Source organism: Sminthopsis crassicaudata, chromosome 2, assembly GCF_048593235.1.
Source record: "Sminthopsis crassicaudata isolate SCR6 chromosome 2, ASM4859323v1, whole genome shotgun sequence".
NCBI classification, from domain to species: Eukaryota; Metazoa; Chordata; class Mammalia; order Dasyuromorphia; family Dasyuridae; genus Sminthopsis; species Sminthopsis crassicaudata.
Genome location: NC_133618.1, coordinates 37,822,565 through 37,842,194, shown reverse-complemented (window position 1 = coordinate 37,842,194; position 19,630 = coordinate 37,822,565). Strand labels below are relative to the sequence as shown.

General features: G+C 40.4%; 2 protein-coding genes across 9 annotated transcripts in view; one reads left to right on the top strand and one right to left on the bottom strand.

Moving 5' to 3' along the window:
- Nucleotides 1-1,476, bottom strand: part of UBE2D4 (ubiquitin conjugating enzyme E2 D4) — a 37,742-nt gene extending 36,266 nt beyond the window's left edge. For both annotated transcript variants that reach the window (XM_074285848.1, XM_074285849.1), the window contains exon 1: nucleotides 1,349-1,476. In XM_074285848.1, the coding sequence (XP_074141949.1) occupies nucleotides 1,349-1,372 (24 nt within the window). In that variant the 5' untranslated portion in view covers nucleotides 1,373-1,476. The remainder of the gene's footprint in view (nucleotides 1-1,348) is intronic.
- Nucleotides 1,477-1,633: 157 nt separating this feature from the next.
- URGCP (upregulator of cell proliferation) overlaps nucleotides 1,634-19,630 on the top strand; it is a 69,688-nt gene continuing 51,691 nt past the window's right edge. For 2 of the 7 annotated variants that reach the window (XM_074285839.1, XM_074285833.1), the window contains exon 1: nucleotides 1,634-2,986. In XM_074285839.1, the coding sequence (XP_074141940.1) occupies nucleotides 2,959-2,986 (28 nt within the window). In that variant the 5' untranslated portion in view covers nucleotides 1,634-2,958. Of the gene's footprint in view, nucleotides 2,987-14,558; nucleotides 15,864-16,022; nucleotides 19,515-19,630 lie in introns of those variants that run through there. The other 5 variants (XM_074285834.1, XM_074285829.1, XM_074285831.1 and 2 more) reach the window with 3 other exon arrangements.

Genomic DNA, 19,630 nt, shown 5'->3' with positions numbered 1-19,630 from the left:
CTGAACTCCCTCGTGCCAGGGCTGCCTGGTTACTTGTACCTGTGTGCCCAGAGCCTGGCACAAACAAGCACTTAATGAACAATCCGGGGCCGCGGGTGGCGAGTCCGGAGGACCTGAGTTCAAATCCAGCCGCAGCCCACAGCTGTGTGACCCCGGGCAAGGCGCGCAAGCCCAGCGTCTGCCCCCCCCAATTGTCTCTATCATCTATCTGTCTAATATCCATCACGCACACATGGTTTGTGCACACAATCTACTCTGGATGTCTATGTCCACCCGGCTCTCTACCACGTGTCTGTCCTTCTGTCTGTCTTCAGGTGTTCAACAAGCGGGAGAACCAGACTGGTTGCATTTGGCCCAAAAGGCCGGACCGCCAGACTTCCGGGACAGCCCCCTGACCACCAGAGCGTGGGGGAGGGGCGCTCCCCGAGGCCGTTACTTCTGGGGGAGGAGCCGCGGTGTCTGTCCCTGGGCTTGTGTTTGTGAGAACGGGAGAGGGGGCCATGAGGAGAGATGGGGTCGAGGCGACCTCCGCATCACTACCCACAAGGTTCCCTGAGAAAAGCTGTTCTGGTGATTCCGGCCTGGGAATAATCTGTAATAAAACATCTCCTCTCACACTGAAGAGCTGGGCCAATCGGGGCCCGTTATATGTACACACACATGCACGCATGGGGGGAGGGGGAGGCGTCACGGGAGCCCCGGACCAGAGGGGCCTGGGAGGGAGCTCCAAGCAGCTCGCGCAGGAAGCTCGCAGGAAGCTCGCAGGAAGCTCGCAGGCTCCAAGGGGAGAAGGCCGGGGAGTCCCAGGAGCAGAGCTCCGCGCTCTGGCAGCCTCAGTTTCCCTTCTGATGCATGTCTGAATGAGGCTTGAAGGTTCTCTCCAGCCCGGTAAGGAAAGCGGGGGAAGTGTACAAGCATTAAGCGACTGCTGTGTGCCCCACAGGGGCAGGGAGCCAGAGGATGAAGGCTCCAGCCTTAGGAAGATAGGGGCAGGGGGCGGTGCTAGAACGTGGGGCCCTCCCCCTCCACGCCCATGGGCGATCCAGAACGAAGGGAAACACGCTAAGAAGCACTGGTTGGCCAGCGGGCGCCGTAGCCACGCCCAGTCCCCGCCCCCGGCGCTTCCCTGACCCCGCGCGGCCCCGCCCCAGCTCCCGCGCCGACCATTGCCTTGTAAGGCAGCGGCCCCACGAGGTGCCGTCTCCCTCTCTGGCAGGTGCCACAAGTTTTCCCGCGCCTGCGCGCGGCGCCGCCTCCTGCCGCGGCTCCTAGTGTGGAAGTGAAGCCCACGCCCGCGGCTCCTCCGTCCCGGACTCACGCTGAGGACGAGGGAAGGCGGGAGGCTTACCTTCTGGATCCGCTTCAACGCCATTCTACGGCCCGCCGCGGAACCACGACTCAGCCCCGGGGCCGGGGGGCGGCCACGGGAGGCAGCACAGCTAGGCTCGGCCGCCTCGCAGCTCTCTGCAAGGGGAGGAGTTCGGCTGGTCGCGCGTGCGCGGCGCCGGCCCGCGCGGAGCACTGTGGGAATTGTAGTTCTTTATTAGAGGGGTGCGGAGGAAAAGCCTTGTCAGGGAGCGATCTCCTTGAAGGAGGGAGATCCTCGGGGAGTGCTCGCCCGTCCCTTCCCTTGGTGGCCCTGCTCTTTGACTGGTCATATACTTGGGAAAGCCGCTTCTCTGGGAGCATCAGTTTCCTCATCTGCTAAACGAGGAGCCGGACAGGATGAGCCGTCCTCCGCGAGCCCCGGATGAGTACTAGCCGGCGTTCGGGAAGGGCCAGCGGCTGCTTGCCTCCATTGTGCTCCAAGGAGAGGGCGTCCAGTCATTCAGAAGGCATTTATTAGGTGCCTGCTGTGTGCCAGGAATGCCAAGAAGAAGAAAGACAAAAACAGGCCCCGCCCTCTAAGCTTGTGAGGGAGACAACGCGAAAACAGCCTTTTGTATAAGATATTTCTAGGGAGCAAATGAATTGGAGGCAGACCTGAGTTCAGGTCCTGCCTCCGGACCCCTGATTAGCCGGGCACTTCGGCAGGCTTCCGTTTCACCTCTAAAAACGAGGGATGGTAGCACCCGTGCGGTTGTGACTTGAGAGAATGTTTGTAAAGTACCTGAGACCTTGAAGTGTTGTTTAAATGGCAGATGTTGTTATTAACCGGAAGGTAGTCCTGAGGGGCCGTAGGAAGACCGGGAGCTGAGCCTTTGACGGAAGGAAGGCAGAAGAAGGGGAGGCCACTGAAAAGAGGCCTGGCGAGGATGAACACAAGGAGGCTGCTGTCGCTTGTGCAGTGCCCCGGCGGAGTGAAGTGCAAGGAGATGGGAAAGATGGAAAGGAGCCAGTGTGTGAAAGGCTTTGAAAGCTGAAGAAAAGGGAGAAAAGGCGCTGGAGAGAAGAGAATGCGGGAGAATGGAAGTGGGGCGGGTGGGGTAGACGGGAAGAGAAAATGATAAATGGGCTGAAAGCGGACTGGGATAAGGAAGTCGGGCCTGGTCAACGCGGAATCCAGAAATGAGGCAAGAAGAGAGATGCCGGACGCCATCGCTTCTTGGGTTCCCATTGCTTCTCCAGGGCCCAGCAAGGGCTTCAGACAAGATGTCCCCCTCCCCCAAACCATCCTTTCCTTCCTCGCCTTTGAGTGGATAGAGTGGGGAACTTTCGGGCAAGACCTTCACTAACGTTGCCTCAGATAGCAGCTGGTGATCCCAGGTAAATCACTAAACCGACCTGTGTCTCAGGTTCCTCACTCTCAGGTGACGGAGTTGGGTGCAAGTGACTGCTGAGCACCAGGAGTAGAAATGTCCTTGTATTTCTTACGTTCTAAAGACCCATAAAAGGGTCCTCAAGTTGGGGATTCCCCTTCATGTACCTATTCTGTATTTCAACTACATGGGACTAGTTGCCAGAACTTGATATTCTACATCACATCTCTGTGGAAGGAGCACATTCCAGATATGCAGAATGAGCTGTTCAAAGAAAAAGAGATTTGGTAAGAGATTAAATACAGATTAAAACTTGTTTCTATCCTAAAACCTAGGACAGAGCCGGGTACTTAACCCTGCTGGGTACACTGGAAACTCGGGAAATGCTTACTGTTTGAATAGATGTCTGTGGATCGCAGTAAAGAGGAGCTGAGAATTGTTGAAGGATTAGAGCTGGGGAAAAGGCAGGACTACTAGAAATAGTTCACCATGGACAGATATTGAAAGCCAGCTCTTCCTAAATTAAAAGCAGAGAGTGGAGTTTAGGCTCACAAGTTAGAAATCCCATGTTGTTCTTAGTTTCTTATTCTTTCATTAATCCAGTTCTCTTAGACCGGGGTCCTCACACTCTTTAACTAGGGGGCCAGTTCACTGTCCGAGGGCCGGACTGTAGTAAAAACAAAGCTCCCGCTGTCTCCGCCCCTCAGCCCATTTGCCATAACCCGGCGGCGCATAAACGTCCTCTGCGGCCCAATGTGGCGGGCGGGCCCTGTCTTAGACTTTTAAAAGGGAGAATCATTTGAAAAAAGTAATAACCACTTAAGAGTAACTACATTTCAGGTTGAACCCTCATACCTTTTCTACTTGATCCTAAAGGAGTAACCATGAGCCAACGTTTCTTGTAAAATCTTTAATAAATTTTGTGGTTGCTGTGACCCTGTCTGCCTCAGTTTCCTAATCTAAAATAAGTTGGAGAAAGAAATGGCAAAATACTTCAGTATATCTGCCATCTCATGAAGAGTCAGAGAAACTGAAAACATCTGAGCAACAAGAACTGGGTTAAGTTTATTTCTACTTCAAACTATTAGTATTAAGCAAATGCTAAACCTTCTTTTCCCAGCACATATAAGAGTAAGATCATGAGAAGCTCATTCCCCTATCCTTCCTCCATTTTTATTTACCTTTCTTTTTCTGTATTCCAGTTACATGAAATAGAGAATTTCTTCTTCCTTAAACATTTCCTGTATTCCTTTTCCCCATCCTTTTCTTTTCCTCTCTTAAACTTAACAAAAACACACCTAAGTCCTGTGTTTGTTTCTTAGTTTCATTGGTGATCATTGAAAGTTTGGTTCTAACAGGACAGATCTCTTCTCACACTATTGGAATATAAGGACTTCATCATCATTTTGGCCCATCTAATTACTTCTCAGTAACTGTTTCAGAGTTTCTACTCAGCTATGGTAGTTTCAACAAGAACGCTTGGAAGTCCTCAGTTTTGTTTAATATCCATTTACTCCCTTTAAGATTATGCAATTTTGAAGGGCAGGTTATTCGTGGCTAATTTATCCTTTACCTTTTAGAATTTCATATTCCAAGATTTTTGCTCCTTTAAATAGTCATAGCATAGTCTTATTTGATCCTGACTTGTAATTGAACTTCTTTCTTTGACTTTGAAACTCTGGAATTTGGCTATGATAGTCTTTGTTGTTTTTAGTTGGGTTTTTGTTTTGTTTTTTTCAGGAGGTGATCCAGTGGATTCTTTCTATTTTTCTTTGCCATACAATTTTAGTGACTCTGGGCAATTTTTAAAAATTATATCTTGAAATATAGTATTCAAGTTTTTTTTAATTTTTATTTTATTTAGAATTTTTCCCACAGTATATATGCATGAGCAATTTTTTTTATAATATTATCCCTTGTATTCATTTTTCCAAATTATCCCCCCCTCCCTCCACACTCTCCCCCCCATGACAGGCAATCCCATACATGTTACATGTGTTACAATATAACCTAGATACAATATATGTGTGTAAATACCATTTTCTTGTTGCACATTAAGTATTAGATTCCGAAGGTGTAAGTAACCTGGGTAGATAGACAGTAGTGCTAACAGTTTACATTCACTTCCCAGTGTTCCTTCTCTGGGTGTAGTTATTTCTGTCCATCATTGATCAGCTGGAAGTGAGTTGGATCTTCTTTATGTTGAAGATTTCCACTTCCATCAGAATACATCTTCATACAACATTGGTATTCAAGTTTTTTACTTATATTAACTCTACTTGACTTATATTCCAGTTCAGTAGTGTTTAATAGTAGATACCAAACATGTTCTTCTACTTCTTAAATGTTTTGACGTTGAATATTTCTTGTCTCACAAAATCATTGAGTTCCTAATTGTTCTACTCTTTTCTTCCCCAGAGAGTCCATCACTTAGATAAGATTTTCTACTTTTTGTTCTGTTAGTCTGTTTTTTTCTCTGAAGAGCTAATTTCAATTCTAATTTAATTTTTCATCTTTTGTTTCATTTCTTGCAAGCTTATCCTGTGTTTCTTGTATTACTGTATTTAGTGTCTTTAATTTTTTTTTTTCAGTTCTTATAATTGTGTTCTATTTACCAGGCTAGTTTCTTTGATACACAGCCTCTCCCACCCTCCATGATATCTCTTTATGCAATTCTTGCCTGTGTTGAGGGTTGCTTGTGTTATTTTTTTCTGCTGGAGTGTGTGTGTGTGTGTGTGTGTGTGTGTGTGTGTGTGTGTGTGTGTGTGTGTGTAAAAACTGGCTTTCTCTACTATTTTACTTCTCCATCTTAATCACAGAAAAGAAATGAAAGAGTAGGAAGCAGGCTAAACAATCTCCACTACTTCTGATCCCTGGGGAGAAAGGGAATGCCAGTGGGATAGTCAATGGTAGATTACGTAGCAGGTTGTCAGGACACTGAGTAGAGTGATTCTAGGAATCAAAGTTGTTCATCCTTCTTTCTTGAAGAAGACTGATGACATCACGAGAGTTATTTCTTGCTTTGCTGTGTGAATTGGATTTAACTGAGGCAGAGATGCACAAAGTCATGAGCCTCACTCTCTCTTCTAGAGCATTCCAGTCCAGAAGGAAAATAAAAGTCAAGACAACTTTTGATAACCCAGGATATGCAATAGATGACCTTGGCCTTTCTAAATTAAGATCTTTCCGAGGCCTCAGTTAGCCTGAGACAATGTCCAAAAGAATAATAGCTATATGGTGGGGGCCCAGTGACATGATGACCCCTTTCCTCCCTCAACCTTTATCCATCTGTTCTGAATATTAGATCAAGTACTACTTGGAATAAAAGCTTTTATGACTCATTTTTCTTTCTTTTTTATTATAGCTTTTTGTTGACAGAACATATGATGGGTAATTTTTTACAACATTGTGCCTTGCATTCACTTCTGTTCCAACTTTTCCCTTCCCTCCCTCCACCCCCTCCACTAGATGGCAGGCAGTCTTATACATGTTAAGTGTATTAAAATATATTTTAGATACAATATATGTGTTCAGATCCATACAGTTCTCTTGTTGCACAAGAAAAGTTGGATTCTGAGGGTAAAAATCACCTGGGAAGAAAAACAAAAATGCAAGTAGTCCACATTCATTTCCCAGTGTTCCTTCTCTGGGTGTAGCTGGTTCTGGCCATCATTGATCAATTGGAACTGAATTAGCTCTTCTCTATATTGAAGATATCCACTTCCATCAGAATACATCCTCATACAGTATTGTTGTTGAAGTGTATAATGATCTCCTAGTTCTGCTGGTTTCACTCAGCATCAGTTCATGTCAGTCTCTCCAGGCCTTTCTGAAATCATTCTGTTGGTCATTTCTTACAGAACAATAATATTCCATACCATTCATATACCATAATTTACCCAACCATTCTCCAGTTGATGGGCATCCACTCATTTTCCAGTTTTTAGTCACTACAAAAAGGGCTGTTGTGGCTCATATTTCAGTGACAAAAGCAAGAGGTAAAAAACGGGGGTGGACATTGGAAAATTCAGGCTGACATAAGCTGTTGTGACTTACTCAAGTTGCAATGGGGTTTTTAAATCAGATCTTTCATACTTTATTTTTTATTTTTAATAAATGCATTTTAATCTATATATGAATGAATAAATCTTCCCAGATCACATTGTGGGGAAAATTAAGATCTTTTGGAAATAGAGATAAACTAAATGAATTTATTAATTTTGATGGGCCTTAGAGAGGAAACTGGGTGAGTTGTGATCTGTGAGAATACCCAGTAGTTTCCTAAGATTAGAACCCAGGTAGACCTAGTGGAAATAAGCACAGGCCTGGCAAGCTTTTAGCGCCACCTGGTGGCTTCAGCAGATATTGTACCCCCAAAGAATTTTTCTCAGATCCCTTAGCACTTCTTAAACTGGGGTCCATTGATCCCCAAGGTGTTCATAGATAGATTTCAGGACAATGTGTGAAATTGGATGGAGAAAAATATATCTTATTGTTATGAACCATAACTGAAAATTGGTATTTTCTTCAATTCATTTCAAGAAATACTAAGTGCCTACTGTGTGCCAAGCACAAATGTAAAAAAAGACAGGACTTGTCCTCAAGAACTTTACACTCTAATGAAGGAAGGAATTCTGAAAAGGGGAAGAGTGAAAAATTATTTAGAAAGGTCTGATCTGAGCATTCTATAAAAGAAGACATTGGGAGGAGTTTATTACACTCTAATGAAGGAAGGCATTCTGAAAAGGGGAAGAGGAATTTCTGATGGAAAGTGAAAAATTATTTAGAAAGGTCTGATCTGAGCATTCTATAAAGGAAGACATTGGGAGGAGTTTATTACTCTACCCCCACATCCCTCCAGTTAGAGGAGAGAAGCAACAGAGGGAGTTGAGTATCAAAAAACTAAATCAATCAAATGGTGATGACATTTCAGGTGATCTGCTGATCCTGGATCACTGGAGTCCACCCTAAGCAGACCTAGTTTTTAACTTCATTTCTGACTAAAAAACATTATTCTGGAAAAGGATCCATAGGTTTCACCAGAATCTCAAAAAAGGTCCATGGCACAAAATAGGTTAAGAATCTTTGCTTTACTATAGCTGATATGGAAAATATGTTTTGCATTACTGAACATGTCTAAACTATAGCTAATTGTTTCCTGTCTCCTGAAGGGAAGAGGGAAGGAGAGAATTTGGAACTCAAATTTTTTTTTAAATGAAGCATTAAAATAAATGTAAATTTAAAAAATTTACATATAATTTGAAAAAAAATATTTTAAAAGAACTCCTGACTTAATACCAATGCAATCTTATAAGTAGAGCCCACATACTTGTTTAAAAATAAAAATTTATATTGATAAAAGGTTTTAGGTTTTCCAAAGTACTTTAAATACCTTAGTTTATTTGGGTAGCATAGTAAATAAAGTGCTGGATCTGGAATCAGGATGATATAAATTCAGATCCAGTCTTGGACACTTAACTATGTGACCCTGAATAAGTCATTTAATTTCTGTCTCCTTCGATTTTCTAACTGAAAAATATAGATAATAATAGCACCTACCTCTTAGGGTTGTTCTGAGAATCAAATAAGAAAATCTCTGTAAAGTATTTGACAAATTTTAAAGGACTCTATAAGCTAGCTATTATTCTGATCATTTGACGCTTAAAATAACCCTTTAAGATCAGTCTGAGAGATATTATAGATACTTTTACCCTTGTTATTTCTACTTTATAAGAACTTGTGCCATTTAATTGATGTATGAGGAACTTCAGGTGAAGAGATTCCTTCTATTGAATAAAGCTGGTATTTCCTGCCAATGATCTGTAGTCTCAAAGAGTTGCCTAGACCAAATTAAGTGATTTATCTAGGATCACACAGCCAATATAAGTCAGTTGGGACAATCTAATTTTCTAGGCAAGATGAGAACTTTACTCTAGACCAGGGTTTAGCTCATTATGGGATGTTGCCTGTCCACAAAGGCACATGCAAATGAGCAGATCCAGAACTAGGATGGATAATCTAGAACTTTGCCTCAAGGTGGAAAAATTTAGAGGGTGCTGGTTAGTAGCTGTCTTCAGCAGAAATAAACAACTGAGCTTAGTTACTATTTAGTTGACAAAAATAGTTCATTAAAATTGAGAACCCCCAGGGAGCATGCTTTCCTCTTCCCTTCCTGCCCCTGGATCAAAGGTGAGCAAGCCTTTCCAGGATTCAGTCCATATCCCATGAGTCCTTCCTCTTCTCTTGGTAGTGGCAATCCATTATCAATCTCAAGCTATTCTGTGATTTCTACCCATGACATCTCCGCGTTTTAGATTCTCTTTGTCCCCTAACAGGGTGGTATCCTGGAGTTTCTTCCTCTGTTATGCCTTAAGTTCCAAGGTCTTAATTTTTTCCTGAATCCTCTTTAAAATTGAATTTGACTATTATCATGTTTGTGGTACTTTGCCTAACATAGGTGAATTATTAGTCAGAATTTCCAAAATAATATTTGTATTCATTGTATAGAATCAGACATTGAGATCTTGTCATTGCTGCTGTAACTAGGGAGAGAACCAGCCATTGCCCCTACTTAGGACAAAGGCTCTGCTGACTGATAAATCCTGGTTCTACCCTTCAATGCCAGGTCAAGTTATCATTGTTAGCCCCACCTTTTGGTCTAGGGAAAAAGCTGGCTTTTTTTGTTTGGAGGTAAGGCTTTCTGCTCAAATGCCAATGGACTTTTAGGAAGCTCCCCCATCAACTCCACTAAAATTTACTTTTTGGGGGAATACTAATGAAGATCCAGAGCTAGACTGCCTGGTTCTACTCTTCAGATGATTTAATCTGCATGTATGTATATAATTCCCAGTGATATATGTATATATACATACATTCTATTATCTTAGAGATAATCTCAACCTTCAAATTTTGCAAATGAGGAAACTAAGGATCTTTCAAGAAAATTCATGACCTATCTAGAGTCACATTTCTAATGTGTATTAGAGGCAGAATTTGAACTCAGGTCTTCCTGATTCCAAAATCAATATACAATCCCTTCTTTATAACTCCATCAACCACTCTGAATTCAATCATCACTTCTATGCAGATGTCTCCCAATTTCCAAAATCCAGTTAAAATATCTTCATGAATTCCAGTATCAAAACACTTGTTGTTATTGTCTGTCCTTTGTTCATGACATCAGGAAGATGACGCCATGATATGCAAATGAATTGGAGGGAGAGTTGGGAAGGGTCACCAGCATCATTCTCTCCTTCAGAATCACCTGGTTTCAATGGCCAGATATAGATCAGGACAACTGGGGCAGCTAGGTGGCACAATGGATAGAGCACCAACCCTGAAGTCAGGAGAACCTGAGTTCAAATCTGGCCTCAGACACTTAACACTTCCTAGGCATATGACCCTGGGCAAGTCACTTAACCCCAATTGCCTCAGCAAAAAAAAAAAAAAAAAAAAAAAAAAAAAAAAAATACAACTGGAAATGGCTCTGGATGCAATGCCTTAATTTTTTTAAGCTAAGGTCTTAACAGGTCTCAGGTTTGATTTAAGCCATACCCAATCAGTGATTGAGGATAGCTAAGAAATGAGGCAGAGAATGGTCTCTTTTACTTAGTCCAAAAAATGAAAACTATCTGGGAGGGGAAGAGCTTCTGGGTTTCTGGCTAAAATAAAAACCATTGTTACTTACATCCACTCTGAGCCAATCAGGGCCCAAACAGTGACCGCATGGGACGTGGCCAGGGACATATTGTTGATCAACCTATGAGAACCAGTGATGTGAGTTTAAGATATGGTCTTAAGAGAGAAATTTAGCCTATGAACTCCAAGATGCAGAAGGAAGGAAAAAAGGAGCTGCCTGCTCAATACTTAGATGTTCTAAAGAATTTACAAACCTAACATGTGCAAAACAGACCTCTTTATCTTCTTCAGATTTGTTCCTCCTTCAAAATATTCTTTATATATAATTATGGGTATCACCATCCTTCAAGTCACCTAAGTTGGCAGCTTTGAGTGACAAAAAGTCATGAAATTCTTTCCTCATGATTCAGGTCAGTTCCAATTGCCTTGTGATGGAGAGAACCATCAGCACCCAGAGAGAAGACTCAGTGTGCATCACAATATAATATTTTCACTCTTTTTGTTGCTGTTTGCTTGCTTTTTGTTTTCTTTCTCATTTTTTCCTTTTTGATCTGATTTTTCTTGTGCAACAAGATAATTGTGGAAACATGCATAGAAGAATTGCACGTGTTTAACAAATATTGAATTACATTCTTGGATACTAGGAGAGGGAGTAAGGGGAAGGGAGGGAGAAAAAAAAAGTTTTGAATATAAGATTTTGCAAGGGTGAATGTTGAAAATTATCTATGCATATGTTTTGAAAATAAAAAGAAGATTGAACAAAAACAAATGAGGGGGAAGCTGAAATTACTGGCCCTCACAATACCCTCTCACCACAGTGGATCTGAAGTTGTTTTTCAGTTTCCCCAATATTGTTGAATACATTATATATTCCTAAATTATATTCAAACCTCTTGTTCACAAATGCCCAGAAAAACAATAGTCAATAAAGCAAAGACTGTTGACCACAGCAGAAAAAAAAGAAATTCTTTGTTCTTCCTTTACATCCAATCATTTGTCAAATCCAGTCAAATCACCTGGCAGCTGGGTGGCTCAATGGTTAGAGCTCCCAAGACTGCAGTCAGGAATACCTGAATTCAAATCTGATCTCAGATAGTTCCTAGCTGAACTAGTTACTTAAGCCTGCCTCAACTTTCCCCTTTGTACAGTGAATTGGAAAACAAAATGGCAAATCATTTCAGTAGCTTTGCCAAGAAAACCCAAAATGAGATCTGGAAGAGTCAGATATGACTAAAATGATTGAATGACACCAATCAATTCTGCTTCCACATTTATGAGGGTGCAAAATTTAGTAGTTAGTTCCAGCTCAATGGAAATATGCAGTATGAATAAAATGATCTCTTCAAATAAGAGAGAATTTAAAGCAATCTTGACAAATGGCAATTGAAACCTCAGTATAAAAATCTGTCCAATATGGGGGAGGCAGGATCCAGTTAGGGGCTATCCTCAGAATATCCTCCAAATTTGTGCCCACTTCATGAATTTGACACTATTCAGGATGCAGTCAAAAATGCTCGTTGAGCTGAATATAACCTCATGTTATATTTTGTTATTTTATAACAAAGTTTGTTATATTATAACCTCATGTTTTATTTTATAACAAAGTTTGTTATATTATAACTCATGTTACACTTTGTTTAACCTCTTACTGGTTTATCATGTATTTTTGGTCAATATTTGTGAAGATGTCCTAATCCTCACCCCATCCCCCACTGGACTGTATGTTTCATATGCAGAAGCTGTTTTGTTTTTTTTTTTGTTAACCTACTTATTTATTTTAAAATTTAATAGAAAAGAGGAAAGAAAACATTGCCATGTGCACAACAGAACATAAGAAAAGATTCAAAATATCAAGCAACAAATTTCCATTTCAAGAAAGCCTATTTATTAAATGTATAATATAAATTATATTAAAAATAAATATTAACTAAATATACATTATGTTCAGGGTTGTCCATAATTCCTTTGCTTCTTTGTACTTTTTTTTTTGTTTTCTGCTGTGTACTTTTCACTTTATTCTTTTTTCCCCTCTTCCTTCCCCCTTCCTCCCCCACCTCAGAAGGCTACCATTAAACTCAGAGATAACTATATATCTATATACACACATATAAACATATACACACTAATATGCACATACACAGATATCTATAATAATATAAATATATATTTACACATACATTTCATATACATCAAGTTAAGCTTGTGCTATGCTAAAAATCCTGTTTCTCTGATAGTGAATAACATCCAAGTCTTTCTAATGGGATTCCAGAAAAAAGATCCTGTACCTGGTAGTTATCCAGTACCTAAGTAGACCCCAGTGAGGAATAAACTGACCCTATAGCATTGTTGTACGGACAGAAATATTTTGTACAAATAGAGCTAATTCTATACTGAGGTGCACTGTTACTTTGTAGAATCTTGAGGTTAAGTTATAGATGTCAACTCTTGAGGCTATCTTGTATAAACAGAACAACCATCAGCTTCAGTTGATTTATTGACACACATATTGAAATAATTAGCATACCTTGCTCAGGGTCCTTTCCCAATTAAAAAAATCTCATCTTCCCCCTTATAAATTACAAGTTTATTAGGAGCTTTGTCCACTTCATGGCATTACAAACAAGGCTTTGCCCTTAATCTGGAGATGGTTTGAGCCTGTTAATTTATTCCACACAATTCCCTACCTTTATGACTTGTACTTCATCGTGACTTGATGTACCTCATTATTTCCATATTTTTTTGACTCTACCAGCCCATCATTTCCAACAACAATATTCCAGATTAATGTGGCTGACATATAGTGTAGTTTTCCTGTTTTTTCTTCTGATTAAATCTATTTTGGCTTTAATTTTATCTAAGATTATGATTACTAGACCCTGCTTTTTTTTTACACAATAAATTCTATTCCTTATTTTGATCTTCTGTTTATCTCATTTCCTATTCCTCCTGACTTCTCTACTTTGTCCCTTTATTGTTTAACCCCCCCCATCAATAATCCCTCTCTTGTCCTTTCCCCTCAACTCTTTCTCTCCTTACCCCATTCCCATTAATTTATATATCCTTCTATCCCTCCCTTATCTCATTTCCTCACCCTCTTATTTTTTTTATAAATTTATAATATAATATAATAATTATAAATTAATAATTCCCTTCTAAATGAATATGTTATATTCTCTTTCTCACTGATCTGATGTGACTAAGGTTCCCTCTAAAAATCCCTCTATTATCCTCCCTCCCTATTTCCTTACCCTCTTTATTTCTTTCTGAATTTAGAAAAAAAAAAAACATGTGTGTATGTGTGTGTATGAATGTATTGTTCTCTCTTTAACCTCTTCCAGATGAGAGAGTAGTGTTCCTGAACTACTAGCCCTCTTTCCCCATCAGTTCTTCTCTTGCATATCAATTATGTAAGATAATTATTTTTGTTACATTTTACTACACAATTTTGCTTTTTAGAATCACATGTATACTCTGCTCTACCCCAGTCTTTCTTTTGAATTACCCAGTTAGTAATACTAATCTTAGACATACGGTTTACATTTCCACATATAAAACATAGAGTTTATCCTTATTAAGTTCCTTGAAATTAATCTTTGGCTTTTACCTTATATTTCTCTTGGTTCTTATATATTTTTCTATCCAATTCAGATCTTTTTGCCACAAAATCCTGAAAGTCTGGCAATTCATTGAATATCTTTTTTTTTTTCATTCAGGGTTATGTTTTACTTTACTGGGTATAGTATTTGGCAACAAACCAGTTTTTTAGTTCTTCAGCATATAGAGTACCAGGATTTCTGATCTTTTAATGTAGCTATTAATAGGTCTTATGTGATTATAATTGTGGCTCTGCCATATTTACGTTGTTTTTTTTTCCTTCTTGCTCTTAATATTTGCTCCTTGACCTGGGGGTTTCAGAATTTGACTACAATGTTCCTAGATTTTTTTCTGAGATGATGGGTGGATTCTTTTCTATTTCTACTTTCTTCTCTTGTTCTGACACTTCAGGACAATTTTCTTTAATTTTTTCTTGTATTATTGTATCAAAGTTCTTTTTTTTTTTTTTTTTTTTTTGACTGTAGCTTTTAAGTAGTTTATTATTTTTCTCTTCTTGATCTGTTCGGTAAATCAGTTGTTTTTCTTATGAGATGTCTCATTCTCTTCTATTTTCTTGCATTATTTCTTGCTTTCTTATAATTTCATTGGTTTCTCCTTGCCAAATTTTGGTTTTCAAGAAGTCATGTTCTCCCTTAAGATTCTAGATCTCCTTTTCTAGCTAGTTGACTTTCTTTTCATAATCTTATTAGTTTTTTTTTAATTTTTCCTCAATCTCTCTGATGTGGGTGATGGAGACACCAGATGATGGTAGGCACCAAAAGTTAGAGTTTGGTCATGTAAAGAGTTGACAATGGCCATTCTCTTTGGCAAAAGATAGAAGTATTTAGGGGGAAAGGGTACAGACAAAATGAATAACTATAGTATTTGCTAGGGATGGTAAATATGAACTAGAGTTGGGGCGAGCATAGAAAGGTGTTTTAATAATTAATGATGGAAAGAGCAAGTTCCATTTACTGGGAGAAAGGAATCACCCCATGAGGTTGGGGTGTGTCCATAGCTCACAGGTTAAATCCTGAAAGGGATTTAGCACCCCAAAGAGTTAGCTATAAAGAGGAGAAGTGGGGAGACACCACAAGGAATGGTGGCGTTAGGAGAAACAACATGGCATGGGGGAGGGGTAAAAAGAAAGACACCATGAGTCAGAGCACCATGAGGGATTGACCCAAAGCAGTAAATCGGGCATGGCCAAAAGTAGATTTTATAGGGAAATTTTCATCTCAGGGACATTACTGGGATTTCTGACGGAACATGGGAAGGCAAGGTCGGCCAAGACCCCTACAGAGGGTGGGTCTCAGGAGTTTGACAACTTTATGAAATTTTATGAAATTTATGATGTAATGCACAGATATCAGAAATGAATCCAAATCTTCAGTTGCCCCCTGGTGGCCCAATGTGGGAATTACACAATGATCAAACTGGAATGATTTCTGATGTTTCATTGTGACATGAGGTAACCCAGGATTCTGAAAGGCCAGGCTGGCAGAGAACAGGCTCTGCCTGGCCCTGGTAACCTGGAAGCCCTCACTTACAGACTCTATGGCAGAGTGGGCGTGTTTGTTATGAGAGGATGAGCCTAGGTAAGGGCCCAGGGGCCCACTGTCACCTGATTGATCTGGTGGAATGTCAGTTGGCTAAAGTAGGGATTCATGAAGACTGCCCAGTAATTAGTCATGGGTCTTTTGAAGTAAGGGATGTGATTGCTACTCATAAAATCATAGATGTCTTGGCGGCTATTTATGGGGACGAGGCCATGCTCACTGGATAGGAAAGTAGAACCTGTCTACGTGTGCCAAGATGGTATGAAGTCACAGGATTTCAGAACAGAAATGTGAAGTAGAGACCATCCAGTCCAACCCTCCCATTGTGCACATGGGGGAAACTGATGTTCAGAGAGAGGAGAAGTGACTTCAGGTATAGTGATGTCCAGTGCTTGGCTTTCCACTTTCTATTTTAAAACATTTTTATTGATATCTTTGGTTTTTATATCCATTTGGGAATATCTCTCTCCCCCCTCAGGAAACCATGTGTGTGTGTGTGTGTGTGTGTGTGTGTGTATACACACATGTACAAATGTGTGTGCATGTATACATACTCGCATGAATATATATGTGTATATGTATATATTCATGCCCACATATATGTATATTATGTGACTTCATTTTTTGATATTCTGCTATAATGAGACAGAGAAAAGGGATATTGAAATCATGTTTCAGGGACAAGCAAGTTCTAGTAGGTTTTGGGTTTTCTGCTCTTAAACTGGGCATAAGGTCAGAACTGTTTTCCTTCAGATTCATGATTGTAATCTGCTCATGGCCATTAATAACCATCTGTAGGGAATGGTGGGCAGACCTGTAGCATTGCAAATGTTCCCATAATTCCAAAATAATGTAGTTGGGGAGCCAAAGAACGGGACCTCAGAAACGGTAGCTTGTACCCCAGATCTGAATAAAGCCTCCACTGGGGGATATGAAGCAGGGATCCAGAGGCCTGAGTTAACCCATACCCAGAAGAAATCGCTGCTTTAACATATGTCAGGCAACCTGATATTTATATATCAAGGTGCTATTCTAAGCATTGGGGCTACAATGAAGGGCAAAACAAAGCAAAACAAACCCCACAAAAACAGCTACAAAGGTATATACAAGTTCTTTATGGGGCTCTATAACTTTCATTATCTGTATCTAATCTCAAGCAAGGGATTTCACTTTTCTTGTAATCAGCTCACGGCCATCAATAAACATCTTTAGGAAGTGGTGGGCAGAATGTACAGACCTCTAGTAAATGTTCCCACAGTTCCAAAATAATGTATTTGGAGAACCAAAGAACAGGACCCCAGAAATGTTAGTTTGTACCCCAGATCTCTTGAATAAAGCCTCCACTTGGGGGATATAGAAGCAGGGATCCAAAGACCTGAATTAACCCATATCCAGAAGAAATCTCTGCTTTAAGATATATCAGACAACCTGATAATTATGTGTCAGGGTGCTGGCCTAAGCATTGGGGATATAATGAAGGGCAAAACAAAATAAAACAAACCCCACAAAAATAGCTACAAAGGTATATACAAGTTCTTTATGGGGCTCTATGACTTTCATTATCTGTGTCTGACCTTAAGCAAGGGATTTCACTTTTCTGGGCATTTGTTTGCTTGTGCATCCTGGGAGGAGTATGATCTCTCAATTCCCTTTAAGCTCTCCCATCTGTGAGCCAGTGATCCAGCAATCCAGAGTCAGAACACAAATCCCCTCACCCCATCTCCTCCCCTGAGAGTCTGTAAAGTCCAAGCCCTGATACTTCCTGTTTGGGCCACTCCTGTGTGACATTAAATAGGCACAGAAAAAAAGGAAGCTAGAATTTGTGTGAGAAAAGCTGGCAGTTGGGCGATGTAAGGGAAACTCTCTTTGTGTCCTCTGCTTATTCTCTGTGGCATGGAGGAGACAGTAGTAATCCTTAGAAGGCTCTGTCCATGGAGCCTGAGGTCTGACAAGGCCTACAAACTTAAGTTCCAAAGGCTAGGGACAAATCTAAGGGAGTAGCTGCATTCTTAGAATCCTCCAGGAAGTCAGCAAGCCATCTCCAGTGTAAATCATCTAGTTCCCAAGTCTTCATAGGCTTTTGTGCTTCAGTGTGACTATACTGGAAAAACTGACAGATTTTAATAGTCCAGTTAAATGCAATGAAGTCTCATGAAGCACCTGTTTTGTTCAAGGCATTCAGGATACTCAGGATAAAATCAGAATAGAAAATGGTCCCTCCTCTTAAGTGCTTATAGTCTTCTGGAGATGGGGTAGGGCAGGGAGAATAGGCAGATGACAAGCATGTATGTAGCTGTGTGTGTGTGTATGTGTGTGTGTGCATATATGTGTACATATGCATAGGTACATTGTATATTTGAAGCAGCTAGATGACATAATGAATAGAACTCTAAGGGCTGGAAAACATGAATTCAAATCCAGCATCAGATACTGACTTGCTATATGTCTGGGAAGATCACTTAATCTCTGTTTCAGTTGCTTCATCTAGAAAATGGGGATAATAATATTACCTGTCTCCCAATGTGGTTGTGAGGATCAAATGATGTATTTGTAAAGTACTTTGCAAAACACAAATCACTCTATAAATGTAAGCTATTACATGGTTACATCAGAAGGGAAAGAAAACTAACAATTTAGGAAGCCGGAAAGCCTTCCTGTAGAAGCTGGCCCATGAATCAGGACTCCAGGAAGCCAGCAATGGTTAGAAGCAGAGATGAGATGAGCAGGTATTCCCAGAAAAGAGGAAATAATAGTAAAGTCATAGATGGAATGCTGAATTCAGGGAAGAGCAAAGAGCGTTGGCTCCAGCATATTGTCTATGTGGGGCAGTAATATATAGTAATTCTGGAGAATGACGTTGAAGACTGATTGCAAAGGGCTTTCATTGCTGATGAATTTGTGGTTTTTTCTTTTAGGCAAGAGAGCCTATGAATGCTCTAAATGGAGGAAGAAATGACTTGTACAGAATTTTAGAAAGGTCTTTGGCCTGGAAATTGAGAGGATGCTCATCAAGTAGGAAATAAGTGAACAAATTGTGGTAGATAATTATGCTGGAATACTATTGTACTATAAGAAATCTCAAGCAGGATGATTTCAGAAAAACTTTGAAAAGTCTTATATGAATTGATGCAGAGTGAAGTGCACAGAACCAGGAGACCATGGTATACAGTAAAAATAACACTTGAATGAAGATCAGCTGTGAATGACTAGCTCTTCTTAGCAATACAATGATCCAAGACAGTTTCAAAAGACTTATGAAAAATGCTATTCATCTTCAGAGAAAGAATTGATTAAAACATGCTTTTAAACTTTCTCTTTCTCTCTTTTTTTTGGGATTTATTTTAATCTGTTTTTTTATGATGGTGGTGTTTTTTGCAGTATGGACAATTTGGAAATATGTTTGCATGACTTTACATGTATAATCGACATCAAATTCCTTGCCTTCTCAAGGGGAGTAGGAGAGGGAGAATGAGAATTTGGAATGCATTTTTTAAAAGAATATTTAAAAAATGTTTACCTGTTAGTTGAGAAAAAATAGTCCAGAGGAGATGATAAGAACTTCAACTACAGTAATGGTCTTGTAAGCAGGGAGTAGGAGATGGATGTGGGAGTTGAAGAAATGGAATCAACAAAACTTGAAGAGAGCTTGATGGGTCAAGGAAACACATGAGTTGAAGCTGATAATGAGGTTGCAAACTGGGTGACAGTGAGTATAGGGGTATCCCCAATTGAAAAAATGGAAATTTAGAGACAGCAGATAATGAGTTCCATTTTGGACATGGGGAGTTTGAGATGCTTATGAACACCACCCCCCAACTGAGATCTAGCAATAGTCAGCTAGTATTGAAGGACTGAAGCTCAAGAGGGAGATCAAGTCTGGATTGAATTCATGGGAGCTGATGAGATCATAAAGAGAGATGGTGCAGAGCCAGAAGAGAAGAGGGCTTTAGGGGAAACCCACAGTTAAGGGACAGAAGATGGATGATGAAGCAGCAAAGGAGACGGAGGAGGAGTGGTCAGACAGGTAGGAAGAAAACCAGAAGAAAGCAATGTCAAAGAAACCCAGTGGGAGGGCACATCCAGCAGAGGGTGGTCAACCCCAGCATTTCAAAAGCCAATAAGCACATATTACATGTTCAC